Source organism: Equus przewalskii, chromosome 19, assembly GCF_037783145.1.
Source record: "Equus przewalskii isolate Varuska chromosome 19, EquPr2, whole genome shotgun sequence".
NCBI lineage: Eukaryota > Metazoa > Chordata > Mammalia > Perissodactyla > Equidae > Equus > Equus przewalskii.
The window spans coordinates 30,882,180-30,892,810 of NC_091849.1; the positions used below are offsets into that span (position 1 = coordinate 30,882,180).

A 10,631-nucleotide genomic window follows, 5' to 3' on the forward strand; every position below is an offset into this window, starting at 1 on the left:
TTCAGGGCTGTGTTCCCAGTACGTGGTAACCACGCAATAAATATTTGTTGAATAAATGTCACCCCATATGTAAGGAGCAAGGAGTTGGGAAGAAAGAGGGCACCAAGTGACCTGTCCCTTCAGCTGCTCCTTGCATCCTCTGTGCTCCAGCTCCTGGGCCTTCAGCTGCACCATGAGGGCAAACACCTTCTCCCGCCAGCCCTTCAGCAGGGACTGGCACTTCCTGGTGAACTCAGGCTCCAGGGAATCTGAAGGCTGAACCTGCAAGGTGGAGGAATGGGGAAAGTGTGGGCTCCTGGGGAGCAGAGGAAGGAGGTGTTTTCTGTTTCTTCTGTCCTGCCCCAGCAACAGGAGACACAGGGAGAATACACCTTCAAGGAAAGAAAGATCCCGGCAGGTTCTGGCAGCACAGCAACCCCTCCCACCCACAGAGAGGTGCCGGGGGAAGCGGGGCCTGGGGCAGGGGCCTACCTTCCTGGCCAGCTCCTCCTCCTGCATGGAGAGGATGTGCGTGAGGCTCTGCACACGCACCTGCAGCAGCTCTGCTGTGGTGTGCAGGCCATCCCGGTCCTCCTGCAAGTGCTGTGGGTGGGAGAGGGAGGGAGAGAGCAGCCGCCTCCATAGGGCCTCCATGCCGGCCCTCAGGCAGCAGCCAGTCTGCACCCTCTCAACAGCAATGCCTTCTCTCCTGGGGACTGTTTTCTTCTCCAGGGGCCACCCCTCTCCCAAGACCTGATCCTTGAGCCCTCCAGTCCCACTCCCCATCCTGGCACAGATGCACCCTGCACTCTCTCACCTGCACAGTTTCTAGAAGCTCCTGTCGCTCTGATTCCCATGTCCGGCTCTGGACCTCGGGAGCGACTTGTTCCCCAACATATCTCCTTAGATTCTCAACCAAGTTCACCTGAGCCTCCAAGTCTTCTTGGGTCTTGCTAGGGTTGAGGTGGAAATAGGGGAACCATCAGTGGGGCACCCTAGAGACCTGCCCCACCCACATCTCCCTTTAGCCACCTCCCTCCCCACCCCTTACCTCAGCTGCTTCCGCAGCAGCTCGGCCTCCCTCTGGGCCACAGCCAGCTCCTTGGCTTCCCCGGCCCTCTTGGTTTCCAGACTATTCAGAGACTTCTCCAAGCCCTCAGCTTTGTGGGTCAAACTGGAAAGAGCCTCCTGGTGAGCCTGCGTCAAGGAGGAGAGCTGCAGAGAGAAGAGGGGGCTCAGCAGGGGCCAGCTCTCTCCCACATCTGGGCTTTCAAAATCCCCCCTGCTTTGGCCCTGTCCCAAATCACCCAACTGCGCATGGCAAAATCGAGACTTGGTGCCTCACTCTCCCCTGTCACCCTCCCATTCATCAGCAGTTCCTGTCAGGTCTCCTCCCCAAACATGTCTCACTCCTCTCCATCTCCACTGCCACCAGCTGAGGTAAGCTACCCTCACCTCTGGCCTGGACAATGGCAACAACCTCCTGACCGGTCTTTAAAAACCTCCAGTGGCTGACCATGGCATTCAGACAAAAATTCAGCTTCTCTCAGTCTGCCAAGCCCATCACAGCCCAGCCTCTGCCCACTTCCCTGAGCCCATCTCCTACCGATCTCCCACTGCCCACTCTGCTGCAGCCAGTGCCCTCCCTTCTTCACCCCAACAAGCCAGCTCTTTCCCACCTCAGAGTCTACCTGAAGGCTTGGCCTCCCCACTCCTCAAATCCTGGGTGACATCACCTCCTCGGGAAGGCCTCCCTGGGCTGCAGTCCCCACCCACCACCCGCTCTGTCCTATCACCTGGTCACGGCCTTCCAGCACTTACTATCAACTGAAGTGAACTTCTGCATGTGCTTACTATCTGCCACACCCCCTTTGAAAGGAAGCTCTGGGAAGCTTGTCTTTTTCTCTCTGTACCTCAAACGGTGGTAAGGGTGTTGGAGACACTGAAAGAGCCGTGGGACTGATGGTGAAGGAGGGAGAGTGCTGCCCTCATTTCTGGTGTGGCCCCCTCTAGTGCAATCTCCATACCACAAAGTGATCATTTAGGACTTAAATCACAAAACTAGTCATTTTAGACATAAAATACAAATCTGATCATGTCATCTCCCTGTTTAAAACCTTTCAATGGTTGCTCATTGCTCTTAAGGTAAAGTATAAAGTTCTGAACAGGCCCGAGGCCTCACAATCCTCACACCATCCAGAGCCCCTCTGGCCTCTTCCTGTCCCCCATGCTGCCAAGTGTCGCACCAGCTCCCATCGCGTCCCCACCTGCCTCCTCACCAGCCGACTCCTATTCAGCACAAATGTCAACTCTTATCATTAAACATCTTTCGTGAATCTAAAGGCCCTTTATACTTTCCTTTGAACTCTCTCCTTTGTCAATTTTCTGGCTGGATTGCTGTCTTTCCCTTATCAATTTCTAGGCACACATTATATAGTGAGGATATCAGCCTTTTCCTGTGATATGAGCTGTAAATATTCTTCCCTAGTTTATCATTTATCCTTTGATTTTACTTTTATTTTGTCATTGCTAAATTCAGTATTATACAGTGTATCAATCTTTTCTTTAATGGCTCTGGATTTTGATTCATAAGTACAGGCCTTCCCCATTCCAAGGTTATAAAGGAATTCACCCATGTTTTCTTCCAGTGCCTTTATCGTTTCATTTCTTAACATGTCGACCGATTAGGGTGGCCTTCCCTAACCCCCTACCAGGTTAGGGCTTCCTTGTCCTTCTCCTTTATGGCACTTCTCCCAATTGCAATGAATTAATTAGGATTAAATTAAGTGTTAAATGTGTGTGTCCCCCATTAGGCTATTAGCTCCACTCACAAGGACTCAGGCTGATTTGCTTACCCCAGAGTCCTGGCTCCTATCTCAGGGATGGCAGAGTGAACACTGCTAAATGCTTGCTGACTGAATAATCTTCTCTCCCCAGTCCACCTTAGGACCCCACTCCCACCTTTCTCACCCCTCTGCCCACGCGCCAAGGCTCCCAGATGAACTGAGTATCTGGAGCAAAGTAGGAAGACAGTCTACTTCCTACTGGAAGGGGAAGGAGGGCTTCAAGTGGTGGGGGGTCACCTGAGCCTGGAAAAAAGTGCGATCTGAGTAAGCCCAAAACACCCAAGTTCTCCCTCTTTCCAGGTCATCTGTTTTTTCACCTTCCAAAAATCTCATCACTCCACTGCTGGTGGCCTTTTTGGTTCCCGCTCTCTGCTTGGAAGCTACTGCCAGTTCACCATTATGAAACTGAACCCTTCCCACTCCCACATTCACCTGCTCTTGGTGCAGCCTCTGAACCTCCTCCAGCTCCCGCTGGCTCCCCTCTTCCAGGTTCTTCCGGACAACCTCGGCCCCGGCCAAGGCAGCACGCAGGCCCTCAGCCTCAGCTCGGCCAGCCTTCTCTGCCCGTGCCACAGCCTCCAGCTCCATGGCCTGGGCCTCCAGCCTCATCTTCTGCTGCAGTGAGGTCTCCCGCAGGGCCCGGACCTCCTCCTCAAGCCGCCACAGCTCTTGCAGCTGCCGAGAGATCAGCTCAGCCTGCTGGCTCAGGGCCTGCGACCCCTCCAGGGACCTTCAAAGATAGATTAGCATAGGTGAGACCTGTCTCTGGTGCTAGGAAAGTGGCCAAGGGCATAAATGGAAACAGGAGAAGGAGAAGAGAATCCTTCTCTTCCCACATGGGGAGATGAGGAGGATGAAGCTGGGCCATGGGGATCTCTGCATTTCCCTCACCATTGTCATTCGTCGAGGCCCTACTAAGCACATCAGGTCCACTGTCTGGGCTCACAGGACCTAAGGCTAGCTGAGATCATGGAACACGATCTCTAGAGAGAGCTATATACAGGCAGATATATTAAACATCAACTGTGCACATCATTAGGCCACACATTCTGAATTGGAGAGGCTGGAAGAACATGCAGAGACTTCTGAATTCTGATTTAAGGGCAAGGAAAAGTTTGAGGCAGGTATGAAGATGAGGCAGGTATGAAGAAGAGGGGAGAATTGCCACCTCCTGAAACCCACTCCAGTGCTCCCCTTTCATCATCATTATCCTTCCTCTTTGATGGGGTCCAAGGTAGACCCATCTGCAATTCCACTCTAGGGCAAAATGGCAGCATGACGTTCCACTACATTTGGGAAAAGACGCACACAAAACGTCAAGAATTTTTATAGACAACACATGACAAATAGCATGACCACCTCCAATGGCATGTACTCCATCCGAATGAATCCACATACTACAGTACACAGTCTATACTCCTAGTTCACACTTCTTCATCTTGCCTTATACTATGCTTATTATGATCAGCTGTTGGTCAGTCTCTTAGGAGGTTAAATTCCTTGATAGCAGGGTTTCTCTTATTCATTTTTGCTATCCCCATCCCAAGCATCTAACACACTGCCTTGTTATTTATGCATTGTAGGCACCAATAGTTGCCTATGTAAAAATAACCAAATTATAGAACTAAGGGTTGAAATAGGGTAAGGAATCTTTTTCAGTGAAGAAGGGTCACTGGCAAGCAAGCCCAAGAAAAGTGATAATGGATCCCTACCTGCCTCTCTGCCTTGGCTCCTGACCATTGCCAGAAACACCTCGTTCCCACATGATCACTTGAGGTCTCTGGTTGTCTGGCCGCCTCTCTAAGACATCTTGATGGGCCAGGGGTTGGACCAGGGGAATGTCTGAGATCCAGGTGGGAGCCATTCTTGGCACAGCTGGAAGGGGTCGAGCTTGGAAGTGGGATGGGGGAATCAGCCCAGTGGAACCTGAGGAATCACAAGGACAAAGATGGTCAGCTTCCCAGGGAGAGGCAATCACCAGTCCCCTTGCCAGGTCCCACTGACCTGAAGGTCGAAACATTTCCACATTATTTGAAGTCTCTAGATTCAGTGTCCAGCCATCTATGTTCCCCTGGACAATAGGAGAAACAAGGACACTCCAATTCAATTTTCAGGCCACCTTCCAAAGAGAAAGCCCCTACAATAACAAAGTCACAATCCTTAAATAACAGCCAGGTCCAACCAACCCTTAGCTCCTCTTTTCCTGCTTTCCAAAAGAAGCAGGAAATACCCGAAGATCACTTGCTTGACCTAATCTAGTTCCTGACAGAACTATGACAATAAGCATGAGATGGAGGGAATTTACTGAGACGGGCTGAGAGGGAGCTCTCTTAGGCTTTACTCATACTTTGAGGACTCTGGGAGTGCCTTTACCCTCCTCAAGTTTCTATAGTCTCTGCCGTTCCTGGTCGGAGGTGAGAAAGGAGGTATGCTGTGCAGGGGTTGTGAGCCCAATCTCCAGAGTTCTCTCCACGGCTCAGCAAGGCCTTGGGGAAGCCCATCCAGACCCCACCAAGCCATGCCTCCTGGGTCCTTCCCTATTCAAGTGGTGGCCCCAGGCCTGGTCCCAGAAGAATCTGGCTACATGTAGGGTAGGATGCCTCCCCAGGACCCCTGGGAATCCAAGCAGCCTAGATCCCTTGGCAGAAAAGCCAGCTTCCTGACATCTCATCCAAACCCTTCCAACAACTTTCTTCTCAGTTTCTCTCTACTATCCCCTCAGCTTCCATTCCTGTCTCGCCCACCGTCCTCTCTCCGGAGTCCTAGAGCATAGAGAGGGTCTTCACTATCTCCCTACTCTCCCACCCGAATTCATCTATTCTCCCCCCAATCTGGGATTTCTCTGCCCCTCCCTCCCTCCTACTCTGTTTTTCTGAAGGAATTATTCTGTTCCCTCACTCTCACCCTCATCTCTCTATTCAATAGCCGGTTCTCTGCCCCCCCAACGCCCCAGATATCCCTGAGTCTTCACCCTGCCGGGCCCTGAGCTCTAAGGCTGTTCTGACCACCTCATCTGTTCTTTTACCCGGCCCCCCGTGCCCCGCTTCCCCTCTGCACCCCTGAACCCACCCTCGCTCCCCCGCTCAGCCCCTTCCCGCCCCCAACCGACTCTTCCCGAATGCCCCTTACCCAGCGCGAGAACCCCTCCCTCTGCCTTTTGACCACACCCCCTATATCTCGCCCCCGGGCGCGGCTTCCACTCCTGACCGCGCCTGCGCAAAGCGGGCAGGTTGGCGGGCCGCTCTAAAGCCCCATTTGACCCCGGAAGGAGGCAGGGAAGAGACGCACGCATGCGCACTAGTGTCTGAAGCCGGGCCCAATTACGGAGTTGAGACAGCTCCGCGCCCTGGCGGCTCCTCCCAACTCCGGGAACCCGGGAAAACGTGTGAACTAATCAGAAAAAGCGGAAGGCGGGAGATCAGAGACCCTCCCAGCGCGCCGCCCAATGGAGCGGAGGAGGGCAAATGATCTGGCCAATCAGGAATGGCACGGGGGCGGGCTCCCTCGGCGCGAAGTTCGGGCCCGGGAATTCCGAAGGCGGGGTCGGCGCTGCCCGCGCGCGGAGGCCGCGCCCCTTCTGGCCTCGGCTTCCTCGCTGTCAAACAGCCGCTGGAGCGCCGGCAGCGGCCGGAGCCCGAGGGGTCCCGGGGCCGCCGAGAGGCTGGCACTGCCTGGAGAGGAGATCACTCCGAGACGGCACCGCGCGGTAATCAGAAACGAGGCTGGGGCGTGGAGGGAAAAGGCTGGGTTTGCCTTGCATGATCTTGGGGAGCACTTTCCTCTGTTTTTATCCCACCTGGAGAAGCCGAGGTTTAGATCCATTTTGTTGGAGAGCGTAAGGACCCGTTTGCACTGCCTTTTGGGGGGTGACAGTGGATTCACTTCCCACTGGGGTTCAAGCTAATTAGTTATGAGTGAAGGATTGGCCAGAAGAGCGAGGCGCGGGCGAGCTAGATTACTCCATTTGGATGAGCAGATCTGACAGGAAAAAGCTGCTTTTCTCCAAATTACACTGAGGTGACAAGTTAGTATTGCACAGAAGCAGGGTCCCCCCATGCACACACCTACAGTATATTTCCCCAGAAGCTGCCTAATGTATATTGCCTTGCACAGATTGAAGGTTCTGCGAATATTTTGCGGCCTGAGGATCCGGTTCAACTAAGGTGCTGTAGGACGTGTTAGGGTTTGCAGTGCACCGGGACCTTCTCCGAATTTTTCAGTTGCAAAGCTGCTTGACAGCCAATTTTGCATCGCGTGCCTAGGCTCCTTACCCTCCGAGTTTGCACTGTTCAAGGAGTGTGCTCAAAGCTGAAATTGCACAAAGTTCAGCTCAAGTTTGTGTCAGACGGAAAGTAACCTTAGCCCAGCCATGAATCGCCCAGGAGTGGGAAAGGTGACGGATTCCTGAAGTGGAAGAGGTGGTGGGGACGGGGCACCGCCCATGCTGCCCTGCTTCCAGCTGCTACGCATAGGGGGCGGTAGGGGCGGTGATCTCTACACCTTCCACCCCCCAAGCGAAGCTGGCTGCACCTATCGCTTGGGCCACAGGGCCGACCTGTGTGATGTGGCCCTGCGGCCCCAGCAGGAGCCTGGCCTCATCTCTGGAGTCCACGCGGAGCTGCACGCTGAGCGCTGGGGCGATGACTGGAGGGTCAGCCTGGAGGACCATAGCAGCCAAGGTGAGCAGTGAGCAGGGCAGCCTTGCACTTGGGCAGTCACAGTTCTGGGCTGGAATGATTAAGGGACTCCACAGAGACCCTGCCTGCCTCCCAGACTCCCTCTCAGGTTTGATGGACAGTTGTAGTCCAGACCTCCGTCTTCCCACCAGAAATGTGCTGTGTCAGAAATTCTTTGCCAGGCTGATCCTTGAGGGCCCCTGTTTAGCTCATGCTAGGACTGGGAGGTAGATCCAGGGCCTGGGGCATCATCAGGGAAGTACAAACTGTGGGGTTGCTCTGGGGCTGTTGGGGGCCAAGCTCAGACTTGACTCAGTTTCCAGCTTTGCTGAGATGTCTTGTTCCTGTCTTAGGGCAGTTATACGCTGAATTGTTTTAATGATCTTGGTCTGTGTCTTACTCCCTGGCTTGAGGGCAGCAACAGCCAGTCTCAGAAGTCCTGGGTTCACATCTGAGCTCTGCCACTGGGCCCTGGTGAAACCTCTGGCCTATTACTTTTCTTTGGGTCTTAGTTTCCTCTTAGGTAAAATCTAAGTCTTTGTAAGGTCTGTTTTGGAGTGTTGTGGGGATTGAATAACATTGGTAGCCAACAGTCATGCAGTGCTTACTATTACAAACCAGGCACTGTTTTAAGTGCATTGAATGTAGGTGAGCGTGAATATCATCCCCATCTTACAGGCAAGGGAAATGAGGTATGGAGAGGTTGACTTGTCCAGGGTCACATAGCTGGTAAGAGGTGGAGCTAGGATTTGAACCCACACAGGATGAGCTATGCTGATGATAACTTGAGTTGAGGCCGGATGAGTGTGTCTCTGAGAATTAGACCTCACTAGAGTGAGGGAAGGAGTCCATTCCCTTCGTGTGCCCTGTGGGAGGGCATAAGAAAAATAAATCTTGTTCCCAGCTCACAAGGAGCTTAATCTCTGATATCACCTGCTGAGGTACTTAGAATGTGAGAGAATTTCATGACAGGTGTCAAGTTCTTCCTCATGTGCCCCAGCAAATCAAACGGGGCCAGATTCCCCCACTCCTGACTGACTCTGGTCATTTCTGTTTTGTCCTTCTCTGTATCTGCCTGGTGTTTCACCATCAACAGGGACTTTGGTCAATAATGTCCGACTCCCAAGGGGTCACAGGCTAGAGCTGAGTGATGGTGACCTTCTGACCTTTGGCCCTGAAGGGCCCCCAGGAACCAGCCCCTCAGAGTTCTACTTCATGTTTCAGCAAGTCCGCGTCAAACCTCAAGATTTTGCTGCCATTACCATCCCACGGTCTAGGGGAGAAGAGGGAACCGGGGCTGGTTTCCGGCCCATGCTGCCCTCCCAGGGCGCTCCACAGCGCCCCCTCAGCACCCTCTCCCCTGCCCCCAAGGCCACGCTGATCCTCAACTCCATTGGCAGCCTCAGCAAGCTCCAGCCCCAGCCCCTCACCTTCTCCAGGAGTGGGGGTGGGCCACAGAGCTTGCCTGTTCCCACACCCCCTGGGGAAGTGGGGACCACTCCTTCTGCCCCACCCCCAAGGAATCGGAGGAAATCAGCTCACCGAGTGTTGGCAGAACTGGATGATGAGAGAGAGGCTCCCGAGAGCCCCCCACCAGTCCTTATGGAGCCCAGGAAGAAACTCCGTGTTGAGAAAACCCCACTTACACCCAGCGGGTAAGTGGAGATCGTTGTCTCAATTTCACTGGCTTTTTATTCATTTTTAGAGCTCCAGGCTGGGAGGTGGCCCTCTGCTCAGGGGAGGGAGATGGGAGGTGGGCAGAGGTGGAACACATGTTGGAATGGCAAGACCTGGTTTAGCTCTACTAACCAGCTTCACCATTAGTCTAGTGAGTCTATCTAGGTTCGCTCTGTGATTATCCAGGGGACAGTTCTAAGCTTCTACAGGTTTCCAGTGACCCTCGTTTTTATGTCACTTTCTTCAGAAATCGACGTGGGCGTCCTCGGAAGCACCCAGTGAGCACCCCCATGGCTCCCCCTGCAGTTGGGGGTGGGGAGCCCTGTGCAGCCCCTTGTTGCTGCCTGCCCCAAGAAGAGACAGTAGCCTGGGTTCAGTGTGATGGTTGTGATGTCTGGTTCCATGTGGCCTGTGTTGGCTGCAGCATCCAGGCTGCCAGGGAGGCTGACTTCCGGTGCCCAGGGTGTCGTATAGGCATCCCAACCTAAGGACACCATCAAGGCACCAGAGGACAAAGCTGGCACCTCCAGGCCATGGGTGAACACAGTGGGATGCCACTGAGTCCTAAGAAATGCCCCCTTCTTCCCTTGCCTTCCCAGGAGGGAATGACTACAGGGGAAGGGTCCATTACTAAGGATATCGATTCAAGGCCTGGAGCAGGCCCTCATGGCCAAGGTGACAGAAGAGATGGCTTCCTACCAAAGATATTGCTGCCTGTAGGAAGTTCCCAGTGAGCTGAAAATTCCGTTACAAGCTGTAGGTCCTTGTTGTCATGGACACTAGAACATCTGTGGTCAGACCAACCATCAATTGCAGAGGCCATGCCTGGAAAGATGTAAGCCCCAGACTTGAACAAGTGAGTTCTTAATGTTCTTGGATGGCACCACCTAAGGAATTCTGGGAAAACCTAGACCACAGCCTCAAAACTTCCTGAACTTGTGGGTAGTTCTGCCACTGACCATGATGATCATGACCTGGCTTTTCACAGCTTTGCTTACATTTCCAAATAAAGAATGAGCATCTTCATTCATTCCTAGGCATTTACTCTTTTTGTGGGTCTGATACTCCTTGCTTTCCAATTCTTGGGAGAATGGATTTGGTAAGGTCTGGAAAACAAATTCCGAATCTCGGGGGAAGAGATGAGCAGACAAGGCACAGAGAAATATGAACCTGCTCACTGAAAACGTGCAAATATATGGGATGAGTTGGAGGTGGGAGACAGGAAAAAAGGAATCCAGGTAATTAAGGTTTCTAGTTTAAAGGAAAACAGATCCACTGCCATTAAAATAAGGTAGTTGGGGTTTTGGTTAAGTTCATAAAGGTGGCAGAACTTTACCAAGTCTCACCAGTGCTACCGGGAAGAGAGAAAACCTGGTACACCTGCTAGAGCAGATGCTGACCTGGTCCAGGTGGATCGACCTAACTCACATATAGTACATTGATTCTCTTCTGT

The 10,631-nt window shown here is 53.0% G+C and overlaps 2 protein-coding genes across 33 annotated transcripts in view; one reads left to right on the forward strand and one right to left on the reverse strand.

The window, feature by feature from the left end:
• The window catches only part of CCHCR1 (coiled-coil alpha-helical rod protein 1), a 12,081-nt gene extending 5,836 nt beyond the window's left edge, over positions 1 to 6,245 (reverse strand). For 2 of the 28 annotated variants that reach the window (XM_070585636.1, XM_070585629.1), the window contains exons 1-8: positions 5,955 to 6,137; positions 4,830 to 4,962; positions 4,538 to 4,751; positions 3,258 to 3,555; positions 1,031 to 1,194; positions 797 to 932; positions 472 to 582; positions 112 to 261 (exon numbers count right to left, since the gene is read on the reverse strand). In XM_070585636.1, coding sequence (XP_070441737.1) covers positions 112 to 261; positions 472 to 582; positions 797 to 932; positions 1,031 to 1,194; positions 3,258 to 3,555; positions 4,538 to 4,751; positions 4,830 to 4,845 — 1,089 coding nt within the window. In that variant the 5' untranslated portion in view covers positions 4,846 to 4,962; positions 5,955 to 6,137. Of the gene's footprint in view, positions 1 to 111; positions 262 to 471; positions 583 to 796; positions 933 to 1,030; positions 1,195 to 3,257; positions 3,556 to 4,537; positions 4,752 to 4,829; positions 4,963 to 5,172 lie in introns of all 28 variants that reach the window. The other 26 variants (XM_070585638.1, XM_070585633.1, XM_070585624.1 and 23 more) reach the window with 21 other exon arrangements.
• On the forward strand, positions 6,159 to 10,208 carry TCF19 (transcription factor 19). Of its 5 annotated transcripts, none has more exons than XM_070585704.1 (5): positions 6,170 to 6,531; positions 7,411 to 7,504; positions 8,598 to 9,156; positions 9,426 to 9,456; positions 9,778 to 10,208. In XM_070585704.1, the coding sequence occupies exons 1-5, from the start codon at positions 6,271 to 6,273 to the stop codon at positions 9,910 to 9,912; spliced, it is 1,080 nt and encodes a 359-aa protein (XP_070441805.1). In that variant the 5' UTR covers positions 6,170 to 6,270; the 3' UTR covers positions 9,913 to 10,208. The 5 variants fall into 5 exon arrangements, with proteins under 5 accessions (XP_008505678.2, XP_008505676.2, XP_070441805.1 ...); XM_070585706.1 differs by having other exon boundaries at positions 6,306 to 6,531; positions 6,939 to 7,504; XM_008507456.2 differs by lacking the exon at positions 9,426 to 9,456 and having other exon boundaries at positions 6,159 to 6,531.
• The last annotated feature ends 423 nt before the right edge of the window (positions 10,209 to 10,631 follow it).

Bases quoted from the DNA above. Each gene is read 5' to 3' on its own strand.
- TCF19 (XM_008507454.2), top strand. From the start codon at position 6,271: ATGGAGCGGAGGAGGGCAAATGATCTGGCCAATCAGGAATGGCACGGG. The intron at 6,532-7,410 runs GTAATCAGAAAC...CGGCCCCAGCAG, and splicing joins CTCCGAGACGGCACCGCGCG to GAGCCTGGCCTCATCTCTGG. The intron at 7,505-8,597 runs GTGAGCAGTGAG...CACCATCAACAG, and splicing joins GGAGGACCATAGCAGCCAAG to GGACTTTGGTCAATAATGTC.